This window comes from Lissotriton vulgaris, chromosome 7 (genome assembly GCF_964263255.1).
Source record: "Lissotriton vulgaris chromosome 7, aLisVul1.2, whole genome shotgun sequence".
In the NCBI taxonomy this organism is placed as follows: Eukaryota; Metazoa; Chordata; class Amphibia; order Caudata; family Salamandridae; genus Lissotriton; species Lissotriton vulgaris.
The window spans coordinates 83,037,502-83,055,334 of NC_141695.1; the positions used below are offsets into that span (position 1 = coordinate 83,037,502).

General features: G+C 42.4%; 1 protein-coding gene across 1 annotated transcript; it reads right to left on the reverse strand.

Annotated features, from left to right (window-relative positions):
• Window positions 1-1,031: 1,031 nt before the first annotated feature.
• Window positions 1,032-1,958, reverse strand: LOC147700835 (olfactory receptor 5V1-like). Its single transcript, XM_086928506.1, has one exon. It carries the CDS (start codon window positions 1,956-1,958, stop codon window positions 1,032-1,034), a length of 927 nt encoding a protein of 308 aa, XP_086784632.1.
• Between the last annotated feature and the right edge of the window lie 15,875 nt (window positions 1,959-17,833).

Genomic DNA, 17,833 nt, shown 5'->3' on the forward strand with positions numbered 1-17,833 from the left:
CGCTAGTTCTGACTGGAGTTTGGCAATTGTGCCCTGTGGGGGAGAGGGAGCAGAGTCTGGAAGAGATAGTTTTTTGGGACGAGCAGTCATCTTACAGGCCACTATCTTAAACACCCCCACCAGGACTACTCTAAAGACATGGGGCAAGGTGACTAGTAATCTGGAATAGACCTCCTTTCCCTCCCCTTATACAGCTATACATTTTAACACAGACAAGTAAGAGAGCAGGAACTAGAGACCTGACCTCAATAGAAACCTTTGTGCGGCAAGCGAGTACCTCAAGGGGCACTAGCTCTTTTCTCTACAAGTAGCTGATGTCCACTACGAAGGCACCACAGCCTAGAAACATAGGTACATGGGAACAGACTTTGGGGAGAGACACAACAGAAGGCGAATGGAAACACTTGTGTCCGACATCACGAACTTTAACAATTTCCTTGACTTGAGATTTTACTTTGATCGTTTTTTTCCTACTTGAAAAATGTTTGGTTGCATTGATTTGGTAACTAACTCAAAAAACATTGCACAGATAAAGTGTTTAAAACTTACTTGAGTCTGTGGTTATTGTATGTTAACATGAATTGCTATGCTACCTATTATTTTAACAGCCAGATACAATCACCTAGTGTTAAATAAGTAAAAGTGACAAGGAATTGGTGAGGTATTGTGTACAGGTAAATTATAAATCACTGATAGGCAGCAGAAACAGGTTACCGGTTGAATGTGACTAAAATTTATATGGGCCCAGGTGAGTATGGTATTAGAGAAAATATCCTGAACCGGTAATCTAGCGCCTTCGCATATAGCTGTTGTGAGCTGCATTCAAAAAGCCAAAAGCAAGAACATCTCAGATTTCTAATATCATAAGATCACTTTGGGGACCAAAGTGAAAGGGTGTAAATGGCACCAGAATTACTCAAGGATGCAAGGTACCAACACCTGGGGAAAAATCTCAGTAATTAATTAAATGTACTCCAGCAATACACACTTTGAAAGATTACAAAATATGTTTTATTTGTGTTTCTTGAATACTATTTTATACTCTTTATCTTTCTCATTTTGTTTTTAAAATCTCTGTTTTTCAGGCTGTATATAATTGGATTACATAGTGGAGTTAAAGCGACATATAACAAAGACAATACTTTGTTGTATTTTCCTGAAGCCGTTGATGCTGGTCTCATGTACGTAGAGCAGATAACTCCATAGAATAATATAACCACAGTGAGGTGGGAGCCACAGGTGGAAAATGCCTTCCGTCTCCCCTCTGTAGACCGGATTTTCAGGATTGTTGAGATGATTTTGATGTAAGATGCAATAGTTAAAGCAAAAGGTGTTACTCCGAATATAAAACCAATGATGTAGGTTGCTGTCTCAACCGTGCGAGTGCTGCTACATGAAAGATTTATGAGAGCTACCACATCACAGAAGAAATGGTTGATTGTGTGGGACCCACAGAACGAGAGCCTATATATTAGTACAACATGCGGTATTGTGTCTATGAAACTAACTATCCAGCATCCTGCAGCCAGCTTCTTGCAAACTACATCATTCATGGTCTTCACATAGCTCAATGGATTGCAAATGGCCACGTAGCGATCATAAGCCATGATTGTGAGAAGGAGCATTTCACAAGCCAACAGGGAAATGAAAAGAAACATCTGCAGCAAGCAAACATTTAGGGAAATCTGTGTTCCTGCCAGAAAGAAGTGAGCAAGCATGTTTGGGAAAATGATTGTTGTGTAACAGATGTCAAGAATGGCTAGGTTTGTGAGGAAAAAATACATTGGTGTGTGCAGTTGTGTGTTGTAATAGATGATCACCACAATAAGAATGTTGCCCACAAGTACCAAGAAATAAACCAGCAAAAAAGCCAAAAAAAGTGGAACTAGAATTTGCGGAAAATCATTGAAACCCACAATGATAAACTCAGTCTCTACGGTTTGATTTTCACCTTCCATGCGTCTTGGAATGCAGCTTTCCAGTGTCAGGCAATCAGAGATATCTGCAATTAAGGAACAAAAAGGAAACTCACTACTCATCACCATCGTCTGGCAGTCTAAGTTGATATGTTTACTATCAGAAGAAACTTATTAAATTGGAGGCAAAAAATAGGTATGTAGTAAGCCAGTTCTAATTGTTTCTTGTGTGTATCATGCATTTTTGAAATTTTCATAGGGCAATGATTGACTTGCATTATTTTTGTTGTTAATTTATAGGTTGGTTACTTATTTATATGATAGATTTCAGCTGTAACTATTTTAAACTTGTCTAGAAGACACAGGACATTACCAGGACATGCACAACTTAGAAGTACATCTCCTACATTTTATTTACACAGCACCCTGCGATATGGGCTATCTCTGCCTGCCTTTGAGTGATATATATGTTATAAAAAGGGTGTATACGGTTTGCAAGGGGTTATAAATTCCAGGTAAACATGGCAGACAGACTGCACACACAGGCTCTGCGGTGGCTGGCTGAGATACATTTAAAGGGCTACTTGTGTGGGTCGCACAATTAGTAATGTAGGCCCACTGGTAGCATTTCATTTATAGTGCACTCTACTACAGACTTATAGATCAATTAAATATCAAAAAGGTGGATAAACCTACTAATGTAGCCATGTTTATAGGAAAAACATGTGCACTTTAGGGCAGGTCAGCAGTGGCAAAGTGCTCAGAGCCCCAAGGCCAAAAAACAGTAGAAACAAAAAGAGGATGCAAGCAAGCAAAGTGTTTTGGGGGTAGATCACCCTAAAGCTGACAGGTCTACCATGAGGTGAGTAAAACAAAAATGCTTTTAAATGTATGTTGTATGCCTGCTTGCAGGTTTGTGTGCTTATGTGAGAGAGAGCGTCTGTTTGTGTGTAAGTGTGAAATTAACTTTATGTGTAAGCATGTGTTTGTTTGTGAGTGAAATTGAAGGTCAAAGAATGTTAGATGTCACTGCTGATACCCAGGCATTTTGGTAAATTGATTTTCATGTGAAGACTCAAGTTTTGGGTAAACTGAGCTACCTATTGATGATAGCCAGGTCATGTTGGGGGATGGCTCCTGTTGTGCTATGGGTGATGGTGACACCCAGTGACTGGCTATGATTTTTTTAAACCAGTTCTTCAAACAAATTAACATCAGGTTGTCAAGGCCCTCGCCAAATATTAAAAACAAAATAGGTAAAGTTGCTTACAAACTACAATTACAATATATCAAGGACCAGCTAAGCCATATTAGTCTGCTAAAAATATAATTGAGTTCTGTTCAACCGGGACATACAAGATCCCCTTCATTGTCTATTGATACAAGTGATGTTGACAAGGTGAACATAGTGGAAAGTTGAACAGAACAGCAAAGGCTTAGGCTAAAACTTGGTCACTTAATTATGCTCACATTTTCTCAGAATTATCAAGTAGAACTCGTTTGGGGGAACTTGCTATTCTGATTTTACACAGAAAAATTATTAAGCAATGACCATACCATATTCCTGAGGCACACCACATAGCAATCTACATAAAAGTCAAACAGATATTAAAGATGAAATTCATAGAACCTTCAACCTGCAAAGTAAACTTTTCTCCAAAGCAGATGGGAGCATCCTTTTTTGTATTGATTTCCATCCAGTAAACACGGTTTACAAATTTGATAGCTACCCAACAGGTAGAACTGATGAACTCATCGACCATTTAAGGAAATCTTAATATATTTCCACCATTGACCTCAGTAAGGGATATTGCCAGATTCCAGTATGCCATGTTGACTAGGAAAAGACTATATTCTCCTTGTCTGCCCGTGTTGCTGCCGTAGCTGTAACCAGCTGATTTCACATATCACCACAGAGCATCGCTGCCTTCCGTGGACCCGCCCGCCAGTCTCCCGCTGCTCCGTCGCTCTCTTACCAACTAGAGCGGGAGCCGCCGAGAGGAGACCGGCGAGGGGTAGGACCACAATACCCAGAAGCCATGCTGGGGTCCGCCTCACCTCTAAGCGCCAGGAGGCGCATAAAAACGACACTACCACCATTGTGAGTGGGAACCCTTGTCTGCCCGTGTTGCTGCCGTAGCTGTAACCAGCTGATTCCACATATCACCACAGAGCATCGCTGCCTTCCGCGGACCTGTCCGCCAGTCTCCCGCTGCTCCGTCGCTCTCTTACCAACTAGAGCGGGAGCTGCCGAGAGGAGACCGGCGAGGGGCAGGACCACAATACCCAGAACGATTTAGAAAAGGGGGTGGTGATGAACAGAGTGTCTGCAAACCGGGCCGAAGACGGCTGTAATGCCAGAAACCGGTCCCCGGGAGCTTGTTTCCTTCCCAGTGTAAGAATTGGCTTTTGTAGTTTGGTTTGCCCTGTTCCCATCATGCACTGGGACAGGAACAGACTAATTTGCATACAGCCAGGTTCTGAAACTGGGATGGTGCAGTGAGCTAAAAAACGGTGTTGGATCTAGCCCTGATCTCTTGACTGGGTGAGAGCTTTCTGCTTAATTCAGAGACTCTGTCTCTCACCACCCCTTGTTGTAAATATTTTTGTCCACCCTAAGCGTGGAAGGGTATTCTCAGATGTGAGACCCTTGCTCATTGCACCATCAGGATTCAAGCAAACCGGGCCGAAGACGGCTGTAATGCCAGAAACCGGTCCCCGGGAGCTTGTTTCCTTCCCAGTGTAAGAATTGGCTTTTGTAGTTTGGTTTGCCCTGTTCCCATCATGCACTGGGACAGGAACAGACTAATTTGCATACAGCCAGGTTCTGAAACTGGGATGGTGCAGTGAGCTAAAAAACGGTGTTGGATCTAGCCCTGATCTCTTGACTGGGTGAGAGCTTTCTGCTTAATTCAGAGACTCTGTCTCTCACCACCCCTTGTTGTAAACATTTTTGTCCACCCTAAGCGTGGAAGGGTATTCTCAGATGTGAGACCCTTGCTCATTGCACCATCAGGATTCAAGCAAACCGGGCCGAAGACGGCTGTAATGCCAGAAACCGGTCCCCGGGAGCTTGTTTCCTTCCCAGTGTAAGAATTGGCTTTTGTAGTTTGGTTTGCCCTGTTCCCATCATGCACTGGGACAGGAACAGACTAATTTGCATACAGCCAGGTTCTGAAACTGGGATGGTGCAGTGAGCTAAAAAACGGTGTTGGATCTAGCCCTGATCTCTTGACTGGGTGAGAGCTTTCTGCTTAATTCAGAGACTCTGTCTCTCACCACCCCTTGTTGTAAACACAATACCCAGAAGCCATACTGGGGTCCGCCTCACCTCTAAGCGCCAGGAGGCGCATATAAACGACGCTACCACCATTGTGAGTGGGAACCCTTGTCTGCCCGTGTTGCTGCCGTAGCTGTAACCAGCTGATTCCACATATCACCACAGAGCATTGCTGCCTTCCGCGGACCCGCCCGCCAGTCTCCCGCTGCTCCGTCGCTCTCTTACCAACTAGAGCGGGAGCCGCCGAGAGGAGACCGGCGAGGGGCAGGACCACAATACCCAGAAGCCCTACTGGGGTCCGCCTCACCTCTAAGCGCCAGGAGGCGCATAAAAACGACGCTACCACCGTCTCGCGGGATGCCGGGCGAAGCCCAGGCCAAGGGCGGGACCGTCCTATACCGTCACAGACCGGAAGAGACTGGGCTGGGGTCACCCTCTAACAACTTGTACAAGGTAATCCTCTCAAAGTTATCTAATGTTACCATACATTGTCACCATATAAACAAAAGGAATACACACTATCGGTGTTGGTCAGTCCCTTCTCAGCTGAAATTTGCCCGACCATTAACCCCTCCTATCAAATAACAAAAAATGTCACCGAGGGGCTCCAGAAGTAAAACGCTCAAAAATATGGCGAAATACGTTGGCCCAATAGATCAATTCATTACTAAAGTTAACCAAACCATCGACCAAACTGTAATGCTGTTAGATCGACGAGTATCTTATGAACTAGAACAAGCAAGAGGCTCGTCATTGGGACTATTGGCACTAGCGCAACACCAATAATTTAACCAGAAAAAGCACCCGCTCTGGAAACACGTGCGGACATTCATGTAATTCCTAACTCAGTTGACCTGTCAGTGTCCTCATCACTGCTGGACTCACAATTGACCCAGGGCCTCGAACAAACACCTGATATCTTTGCGAGTCCATCGTTACAGGAGAATGACCCTATGCAGAGCGAACTAAGGGGGACAAGGGAGGGAGCAATCCCGAAACACAAGAAAGTAACTCAAAAAAATCAAGACATCGAAGACTCCATAACTCCTGATAAATTACAATATAGGTCACATCCCAAGAAACGTCGAGAGAGTAATAAAACCAATGAGCAAAGTCAGGACAATGATAAATCTAATGAAATAACAGCAGCCAATAGTAACACTAATCCCCATGTTGTTGTGGTGGATGACAGCACGAATGTAGGCAACCCCAACAATGCCCATAAGGAAAACTCAGACTCGCACTTAGATAAAAGAAACAAAAAAATCGAGTCAGACCATCATCTGATGAAAGAGATAGCTGATATAATTAAACACCAGCTACAACCTATCCAAAAAAGTTTGGAAGTTATCGAGAAACAAGTAGCAGTATTAGTCGCCATTTTGAAAAAACCTGCAAACCTAAGAAACCAAGGGTTGTCAAATATGGGAGGATCTAAGCCTATAATTAGTAATGCCAAGCCTATAAACAGTAACACCAAGCTAGGACAATCATCTGATAATATTACGACCGTAACAAACAGTCCTACCGTTAGGAGAGGAGAATCTGTGAACAACTCAATTAATCCACCTGTTATTTTGAAAATTAAGACCCCCCAAAAATCTCTTAAGAAAGTTCAGGACCCACAAAATCCCCCCCAATAAATGCCCCCCCAGACCACTTTTAACAAACAGTCCTCGCCACGAACAGCCCCAGAGGCATAATACTCAGACAGAACGGATAAAGAAGAGATGGACTAAACCAGTAAATCTCCCACCTGAGGCAGCTCCATTTGTAGCCATCTTAACAGGGGTTTCCGAACTAAGTAACGATACAGACGAACCAACTTGGTCTTTATTGAACAAAACTCGTCATTGGCTGAATATTAACAGACCAAATCAGCATAATCACGTTACTAGAATCATCACATTAAGAAGAGCCTCATGGATAGGATACCAACCAAAATCTATCCCGGGTGACTGTGTAATAGTTCATTTTGAAAATCCTCGGGCAGTGGAATACATCTGTTCTTGGGATACACCAGGCAGGAGTGGAGGCATAAACATCAAACGACTATCCTTTTTCTATCCCTGACAACGCCATTATTCTGAGGGCCCTAACTGGTCCTCAAATTGGTCTTGGAACCAGCCAGAGCACGGACAAAGAGGCTGGAACCAAGAAGAATGTGGATATGGAAACAATCAAAGGGGCTGGACCCAGGGAGAATGGGGATATGAAAACAAAGATCGGGGCGACTGGAACATTAATGGCAGGAGGGCACAACAACAACCATATAGGGAACGCTGGGGTGGAATACCAACTTTCAACAGCTACAGCTGCTTAGAGATGGTCGATTGACCACCATTACAAAGGAAGCACAATATGATTAGCCCATCAAACAATAGAGAAAAAAAACAATCAAATATCCCATAAATATCAGTCTTAATAAAGACCCCCCTACACCAGTTAAACGGCCAAATGGATCAAACATAATGATTAAACATGAAACCACGGTAGATCCAACACAAGAGCCGCTCTGTCCCCTCGAGGTTTCCATCGGTTTTCTCTCTCCCCCACAAAGTGGTATAGAGACACGGGAAAGTGTTCCAAAGCCGGCTTCCGAATCACAGCCAAGTCACCTTGAAGAAATCAGTGCTCAGAGCATGACATCTACTGTAGCAAGCTCCAATTCTGAAACAAGGTTATTATTTTGGAACGTGGCGGGTTTAGCCACTAAACACTCTGAAAAAAGTTTCCTTTGCCTGGCAAACTCAAGAAAAGTAATTTCCCTCCAGGAGACGTGGCTTAATGACCCAATTCATCTTTTGGGCTACAAAACATACTTCTCACAAGCCACAATATCCAATGCAGGTAGGAGTAAAGGAGGCCCAACAACATATATCTCGAACCTTTGGCCTTGTTGCGAAATAACCCCTGTAATTCTAGACCAGAATTTCCAGATTATTAACATATATGGAACCAGACAAGAGGTCTATACCATTATTAATTTCTATATTAACATGACTTCATTAGAATTAACTAAGGCTTTAAACGAAATTTCTCATCTAACATATGATCTCAAAATGAAACAAGCAAAAGATTTCCACACAGTAATCTGGGGAGGAGATTTTAATCTCCACTTATGCAATAGAAGCGACACTCCCAACTGCGGGATTATAGCTGAAGACGGGAACTGTTTAACTCACTTTACCCATACTTTACCCATACTCCAGAGGGTAACAATGTACAGGCCACGATGACTGGATTGGATATAGGGTTTGCTAACAAGATAAAAACACCTGCAACTGAATTTGTTCCAACTTTCCAGGGCAGAGGCTTCAAAACCTTAATAGATTACATTTTAGTATCCACTAATAAAGCAGCAAACATTAAGACTTTTAAAGTACATAACAACGTACTTAGCGATCACTCCCCTATCAGTATGACATTTCAGGAACCCAAACCACAGAATTGGGGAGACAGGGTAAACCCAAGCTTGCTATACCAGCAATCATTAACACTGTACAGGCTAAATGGCTTCACATTAAAATGGGGTAAAATAGATCAGGAAACCACAATTACAAGAATAGTAAAAACATGTAGAAACGAGATAGATAGGTGCCTAGACCCCTCTAAAACTTCAATCGAGATTCTGACTAACTACACTGACTTTGTGGAAAATATAAGGAAAGAATTAACCAAGTCTCACACACAAAATAGGACTACCAGAAAGGGATGGTTCAGTACAGAATGCACAAAAGCCTATTCCAACCTAAAGAAGGCGCTAGCCAAAAAAGGAAGAGATAGAGACGAGGTGATAAAATTAAGGAAGGTTTACGCGCTTCCAATCCGAAAAAGAAAAAAGGAGTTACAAGCAAATCTATGGGCTGAATTACAGAAAAGCAGCATTCTAAAAGACAGTACTGCTTTCTGGCAGATAGTGAAATCTCCTTTCCTAACAGAAAAAACTGAGGTGCCCTCACTAGATGTTGCAATAAACGCAAGGGAATGGGTGCAACATTTCTCTGGGGTCTTTGGCGGGGACAAACTCCCAGATTTAGAACATCCGGATTTGCTTATGCCGGTGTAATATCCATTAGCCCTCCATTTCACACTAGACGAACCGAAGGAGGCTATAAAAACTGCAAAACCGGGAAAAGCACCAGGCCCGGATTTGGTTCCTATGGACCTTTACAAATATATCCCAGACCTCTGGTCCCCATTACTCACCAACGTACTAAATGCGGTAAAGGAGATCGGCCTGCCTGATTCCTGGTCGACCTCGATATTGGTCCCCATTTTCAAGAAGGGAAACAGAGACAGCCCCTCCTGTTACCGTCCCATCTCCCTCCTGGATACGATTTGAAAAATGGCAGGGCGCATTCTCCTCGATCATCTCCAGGAGTGGTCGCTTGTTCATGGGGAAATTTCAGACCTACAATATGGGTTCAGGACTGGACTGAGCACGGTGGACCAGGTTTTAAATCTGACTTTATTGGCCGGAAAGTACGTAGATGCAAAACTTTCCTCTTTACACATGGTATATGTGGACCTCACAGCAGGGTTCGACTGTGTTGAACACTCAAGACTATGGACAATTATGCTGCAAATGGGTATTGATCCACCAATAGTTGATTTCCTTCGCGAATTATACACCGGAGCAACGGGAAGGGTGAGATTTGGGACTGGTGGCCAGCTAACCGACAGTTTTTTAATAGAGAAGGGGGTCAGACAAGGGTGTGTGCTGGCCCCTTTCTTATTTACGCTGTACACCAACGGGTTAGAGGCCACAATGTTAGAGGGTGCAAAAGATCTTCCAGTAGCCGGCCGTCGGCAGATTCCAGCCCTATTATATGCCGACGACACGGTAATTCTAGCCCGAACCCCAGTTCAGCTCCAACGGGTTCTGAATAACTACTGCTCATTTATGGCCAGCCTGAGTCTCGGAGTCAACATAAAAAAGACATACGTGATGCATGCTGGCATAAAGCGGAAAAAACCCAAGAAAATCTACGTGGATAATTCACCTCTCGAAAGAACAAACACATACCCTTATCTAGGAATCATTATTGACGAGGCATTTAAATGGAAGGAAGCTATCAATTCTTGTAAATTGGCCTTTATAAGAACCATTGGCGCACTAAAGGCTTTTGCTCTTCAGCTTGGTAAAAGACCTCCGACTGAGATGATAAAAATATATAACGCTAAATGTCTCAGTACTGCAACCTTTGGAGCAGGGGTCTGGGGAGGGGCAAATGTAGATCAGCTCCAAAAAGTTGAAAATTCCTTCCTAGGGTTCCTACTGGCAGTCCCAAACAGTACTACAACATACGGCTGTCACCTTGAACTTGGTTTGGACTATGTCTCAGACATTATCAAAATCCAACCGATCATGCTGTGGCGAAGAATCTGGGCAACGGTCCAATGCCATCTCACAAGAACAATAGCCTTAGATTGCATGAAACTTGAGAACATGAGAAAGATCAGATGGCTGGTCTACGTGAAAACATTTCTCACAGACATCGGTTACGCAAGATTCTTTGACGATCCCCTCTCAGTAACAGACATTTCAAAAAAAGAACTAAAAACACTTTGTTTGTCTCACCTGTCTCAAATGCGGTTGCTGAGTGAAATAGGGAAACCATCCGTCCAGCAATGTTTAATAAAACAATTTGTCCCCACTATCCAACCATATTTACAGTATAATCTAAGTCATTACGGAACTTTTTGTTGACCCGTTTTAGGTTCAACATATTTCACCATATGATTTCATTTCCTAACCAAAATGATTGGTCTTCTAATCTTCCTGTTTGCCCTTGTGATTCAATGTCTTTGCAATCCACCATTCACGTTCTCTTTTTTTGTAAATGTTATGTGTCATTACGTAGGCGGTGGATAGTACCACTTCTAAAGGTTTTAAAGATCCACCAATGCCGCCCGGCCTATCTGGCTTTACAGTTTTTGTAAAACAAACTGATGGCAAAATCGATTGTACACTTTCTCAAACTTTGTGTCAGGCACCGAATGAACCTCTGAAGAGTGGATTGAATAGTCTCTGTGTAAAAAGAAGGACTGGTAAAAATAGTTTTAAATACTTTCTGAAACTAGAAATAACGTGAATTTTTATACTTTTTTAATATGTTTTTATGAACTTTTATGGTCTTTCAAAAAATAATGGAAAACCGAATAAAGATGATTTGATTTGATTGATTTGATTTGACTTTTTCTCCACCCCTTATTTTTTTATTTTCCACTTTCTTTGTGGTGCTCCCTTTTGAGTTGCATGTTGTACTTGCAACATGCCAGCCCCTTGTTTTATATATATATATATATGTGTGATAGCTTAATATTCACAATGATTGGGCTGAACATTTAAAACTTCTAACAAATGTTTTGCATTCCTTAAAAGAGGTGGGGCTTCACATAAATGAAAAAGAATCATGACTGGCATACTTTAAGATTAATTAGTTGGATTCAAATTAGGAAATGGACTGATAGAACCACAAGGATAAAAAGTTAGTGGAGTCACATTTTTTCCTTTCCTGAAAAACTAAAAAGACATGCAGGTCTTTTTCAGGTATCCTCGGCTACTACAGATGGTTTATTCCTAACTACTCACACCTAGCAGGACCATTAACTGATTTGATACAGAAGTTGATCTCTAGAAAATATTTCAATCAATCAATGATTTCATCTAAAGCTGTCTTACAATCACCAGACTTTAACTTAAACTTAATTCTTCTCACAGGTGCCTCAAATGTTGGTATTGGTGCATGTTAGGCTTGTCAACCTTAGGGTGGTCATCCACCAAACTTTTTGCCTTCCTCCTCTATTCTTGCTGAACTAGTTTTTGCTGGCTTCAGGACTCTGCGCACTTTGCCACCGCTGACCAGTGCTAAGGCACATGTGCTTTCTCCTCAAATCAAGGCTGCACTGGCTTATCCCCAAATGTCATGTCAAATTTGTTTCTGTGTCCTTAATGAAGTGCTATTGTGTGTGCCCAGGGCCTGTTAATTAAATGCTACTAGTTTGCCCACTGTGTTCAAGAAACAAGGCCACATTGCTCACAAAGAACCAGGGTACTTAGGATGCCTGTGGATCATATAAACAAGATAAATGATATCATATGCTCAATCGCAATCGTTAGCCAGAGGATATACATGGAGAAGAAAACCTTTATACATCTTTAAAAAAATATTTGGGGGGCTTAAAGATATATAAATATTTAAAAAATTATAGTGGTCACTGTCTCAAGTGAATATAGAACCAAAGAAAAGTGACCAATTGTGGCATACAACAAAGTTTCTAAATATAGTTAAATGACCAAAACATGTTGCATAATTCATAGGCACTGTGAACTGTACACATTCCAGAGACAGCGAATTGTCCGGCTATTTTAATATATATGAATACTTCTGAAATTTCTTGTTTTATTTATTAAAAATGACTCTAATTTATTAGACTAGCATAGGATCCTTTTGTGATATTTTTGCTCTCCATTATTGTTTGAACTGTTGCACAAATAATTTACACTTTCCCTCGGAGTTAAACCTGACTGCTCTGTGCCAAATTGCCTGGGGGTTGTGTGGTGGTGAACCTCAGCAAGGCCTACCGGTGCAAGGGATTCGCTCTTCTCTGCACAGAGTCCTCAGACCAATAGGAAAAAGTTGCCACAGAAAGTTGAATAGGAAATACTGAGTTTATTAAACCTCATGAGGTGGAACTACATTCACACAACACTCATCGGTAATGTATGAGGTAGCACACTGAATGGAAGGAGCTTGGTCCTTTTGTACCCACACTGGGAGATCAAATTAAGGCGGTACAAGTATAAATGCTGGTTTTCGGTGCATATAAGGTCATACAGAGAATGTACAGCCAACAAGTGGGAGGGGCTTAACAGTTACTAATTTTGGTGGTCACATCCTGACAGTTACAAGTTGGGGACAGCTGTAAGCTCAACTGAGCATGTGCGAAGTAGGAGAGGCTAAATATATATCATCTGTAGGCAGATTTCAGGAGCAGTTAACAGGAAGGTAGGACAGAGCACATGGCGAGCACATGGTGAACAAAATGCCCGACAGATATACAAAATGGATTCGGCAAAACGGACAAGATCATTGTTTAAAAGCAAGATGGCTTCAGTTAATGCTAACCTAATCGCTGCCAAATTACAACAGTTGATCACACGTTAATCTAGAGTTTGCTTGTGACTTCATCCTGACAAGGATTGTGGTTGCTGCTTGACCAGGGTTCACACCCTTGTCAACCAACATCTTAATTTCTTTCAGGGCAATATTATCACAACTTAAGGCCTTATTATGATGTTGGGCGGAAAGTCTCCTCCCCAAAGTCAGAATTTCCTGGATCGTTTTGGAACCCTTCCGACCGGCTCGGTCAGTTTGGATTCCGACTGACCGATAACGATGTTCCCGGTCAGAAGGTCATTCCGAATTGGTTCTGACCGGCTCTATGAATATTCGTGTCAGTTGGAACCGCATCATACACCACTATGGATAGCGTTTCCGTTCTCAGGATTATGATATCTTTTTCCAACAGCTTTTCCGACTTGGCCTGTTCAACATGGAAAGGCTGTCTGAAAGTGACTTTGGGGGCCCCAGTCAGGGCCCCCTTCATCCGGCGGCGACTGGTTGGTGGCTGAAGGGGTACATAAGAGACCCCCATGTACAACCCCGCACACTGCAGCAGGCACAAGGGGCTGAACACGAGCTCCAGTAGGAAACAATGGGACTCCTACTGAACAGTGTCTGGTCACATCGTAATCCATCGTTCAAAGCAGCCGACCGCAAGGTGGTCGGTCATGACACAAGACAGTATTGGGCAGATGCTTTCCACCCAACATCATAATGAGAACCTAAGTAGTCCGAATGAAGAAGCACCCTTTCTCTTTTGTAATAGCTAAAGATTTCCCAGAGAACAAAAAATATCCCACAATAGAGAAGGAATGTTTAGAGATAACCTGGGCCATAGAGAAGCTGCTTAGTTATATGGAAGGACATACTTTTTTGTTGTATTCAGATCATGCACCTCTTGATTGGAATTAGCGCAAAGAAATGAAATTATCCAGGAATTTTAAGGTGTCTTTTTTCTCTACAATTTATTTGTTTGAGGCTAGACACCGGAAAGCAAAGGAACAAATCAAAGCAGATTTTCCCCTCAAACAAATCCAGTTTTTCCCAAATTGAAAATTTGAAGAGAGGACGGGTGTCAAAAATGTCATAACTTACCCTGTTGGTTTGTTCAGACCACTCCTCAAGTAATCAATCAATCAATCATTTGTAAAGCGCACTACTCACCGAGGAGGGTTTCAAGGCACTGGGCGAGGGGTGTTGCTACTGCTCGAATAGCCAGGTTGTGAATAGCCTCCTGATGGTGAGTAGGCCCTGGGTCTGCCGTAGATGGATGTGGAGGGTGTTCCAGGTTTTTGCGGCGAGGTGCGAGAACAATCTGCCGCCGGTGTTCGCTTTTTGGATGCGGAGGACAGTGGCGAGGTCGACAGAGAGGAGCTGGCGGTTCGATATGCATGAGCACCTAAGGAAAAACAAGAAATAATTAGAATGGAGAAAGGACAAGAGAACAGAAAGAAACAGAAGGGACAAGATACTGAAGACAGACATCAGTTTCTTCACCTTAAGAGTTTAAATCCAGACGAAGAGGAAACTGAAGATGAGGAGAAGGAGGGAGAGAAGGACCCAGTACTCTGCTACTCTGGAATGGAAAATGACTCAAAGGAAAGAAGAATACACCTGACGAAGGGCCAGCAGAAGTAGGAAATGTCTCAGAGACATGGGGGAGACGAAAATTGGAGACCCTTGACTAGAAGCAGAGAGAACACCGGGGATGAGAAATTAAGCAGCTCCAGCGAGGTCCAGTACAGCATCAGAAAGGAGATGATACATGTACCTGCCATGCTCCTGGAGGAGCACAGCTGTCACAGGTGAAGCTGGTTTTAGAAGCTGGACAGGCAGGTAGGGATGGAGAAGGAGGCCTAGGGCAAACACCATAAAGAGAGGGAAACCCAAACATAACAGATAATTCTAAGTAGTCACATGTTTATAATTTACTGGTGTGTTGTCGGAAATCCCTCATGTGTATTCTTTCTTTTCAGTCAAATGTGAAAAATACTGCTGTATAAGTAGAATAATTTTTTCTAGAATTCAATTTTTTTTAATGTGTGGCTTTTTGGATTCCCTTTTATTTTTATTTACAAATGAAACCACAACCCTAACTTCAAACCTTAACCAGGAATAATATAAGAGTGAAAACAAGACTATATTTAAGAAGAAAGAAACAGAAGTAGTCAGAATTATAACTAAATAGAAAGGAAGAAGAGCAAACAAAAGTCCCTTAATTTTCTCTTAATCACCTGTATTTTATTTTCTATCAAGGAACTGCACAGTTTTGCGCTGGATCTGGGAAAACTGGGAAAAAGAGAAGAATTCTGAGAACCCCATCCAGCGCCGACAGCAAAGAAAGGACTTCTGTACAAACTGATTAAATGGGAAACATAATTTACCACACAGTCAGAACTTGGACCAGGCTTACAACAAAGTCACTACCCTGACTGTGAAGTTACCATGCGTTACTTTACCATGCAAGGCGCTACGCTACACAATTTTTTTAAATTTAAGTTTATTTAACCACATGGCTGCTGGGCGTTTCCCCCCCCCCCCCCTGTGCTGGAAAATGCCATTTTAGTGGCACCATGACGAGCTCAGCTCGTCATCAGCACACGACACCCGTGGTTGATGACGAGCTGAGCTCGTCATCAGCATCGAAAGGGTTAAGTTTTCCCTGGACCCCTTCCCACTCCAAATGTTTTTTTAATCTCAAATGTTAAGACGTTCCAAGGAGATTGCAGAATTCAAGTTGTTAAATAAGTCGAGTCAGTGAGGTAAATGGGGTACCTTAGTGGATTTCAAAGTCTGTGATATAAATTGACTTGTCCTCGAGTGAGAACACATGCCATTTTGATAATTACATCATTAATTAACACTATGTCTTTCTTTAAGGTGCCATCGCTCCTTAAACAAGCATTGGCAAGGCTAATAGATGTTGCCTTTACATGGATGTGCAAATCAGACCTATTGGCGTGTCTAATGCTTCTTGTATTTAACTTTTCACACTACATTGGAGAGCATGTGTTTACTTGTTCCTCATGCATCCTTACCCCCTTTCTATAAACCTTCATTTTAGCTCATACTCCACCACATCCATTCTGTATTGTTCAGTTTTTAGGTTGCAATGACAAGCACACTCCCCAGTCCCACTCCCTGTCTCGCAGTAGATTTTAATGTGTGTGTTTTTTAGTACGGCTCCACAGCTGCAGAGTGCTACCTTGCCACTCATTATATTTCCCACATTATTGTGTACTTTTACAGTTAAAAATTAAAAAACTGTCTGCAAGTGCATCATGGCCAGTGGTTAATTTGTGAAGAAATTGTCAGGAGGCAGCTTCCACCAGCCCTTTTCCCCTGTTAGCACGGCCTAATAAAGAACCATGAAACCCTACAAGCTGACAGAGGATGTGACATATCGGCCAGAGCTGCCAACTTCGGAGCTGGGGAGGGGGTTAAAGTCTCGGTCTCTGCACAACATCCTGTGATTCTGGATGAATCACGTAATCTACCTGATTAAGTGTCGGAGCTGAGCACCAGAAACCACCTGCTCAAATGAAGCACTGGACATGACACAAGTGTGCATGTATCACAACATGTTTGCACATCAGCAGCCACCTGCTAATGGCATTTTTATTTCAAAAGACATTCAGGGTGGCTGCTCAAATGTCTGCAAGCATATGCATAGTTTGGCACCCAGGAAACACTCTGGCAGCCATTACGGCTTTCGCTTATTCCAATGCAAAGGACAACTGGAAAAGTCAAAAAGTCAATTGATTGGCCTTTTAATGCAGAGAGATATTGGCTTTGCCAGTGTTTGATATATAGTCCTAGATAAGTAGTTTCTGACTCATCTACCTTAGTCTCATAATCTGTCTGGCAACAACATGTGGTTGAAGACAGCTGACTGCCTTGGCTGCTGAGGAAGCTCTTTCCTTTGACCTGTCCATCAGCGCTAGACCCATCTTTGGAATTCTGTCATTTTGCATCTTAGCAGCTGTCACTCACTGAGCACTGGTGTGCAAGAAACCAAGGAACTGCCAATCAAGATGCTCTCTGCATTAACTGGCCAAGAACATTGATTTGAAGCCAATAATCCAAATAAATCAACACACACGTTCAGTGTTCCTAGATCCAAGTCAGTGCTTCCCAAAGTTTTTTAGAACCACAACCCAATTTTTAGACTGACACACTTTTGTGACCTACGTAGCTTAATGGACATGGGGCGGACAATTTCTAAACGTAAATAAAGCATTGTGTGGTGGCACACCATCATTCACAAACAACATACATTCCATTGAAATGTTCCCAGAATGTGCCCAGACACACAATGTGACTGATTAATCTGCATTGTAACAAATGACAATGTGTGGAGTTCGGGTTTCAATGAATATTTATCATATATCAGGTTAAGTGTCTCGATATGTTTTGAGCCTTTTAAAATCTTTGTTTCTTCCAAACTTCAGAATTGCAACAATAAATGTGCTTCAGTTTTGCTTTCCTGACTCCTGAATGTGCAC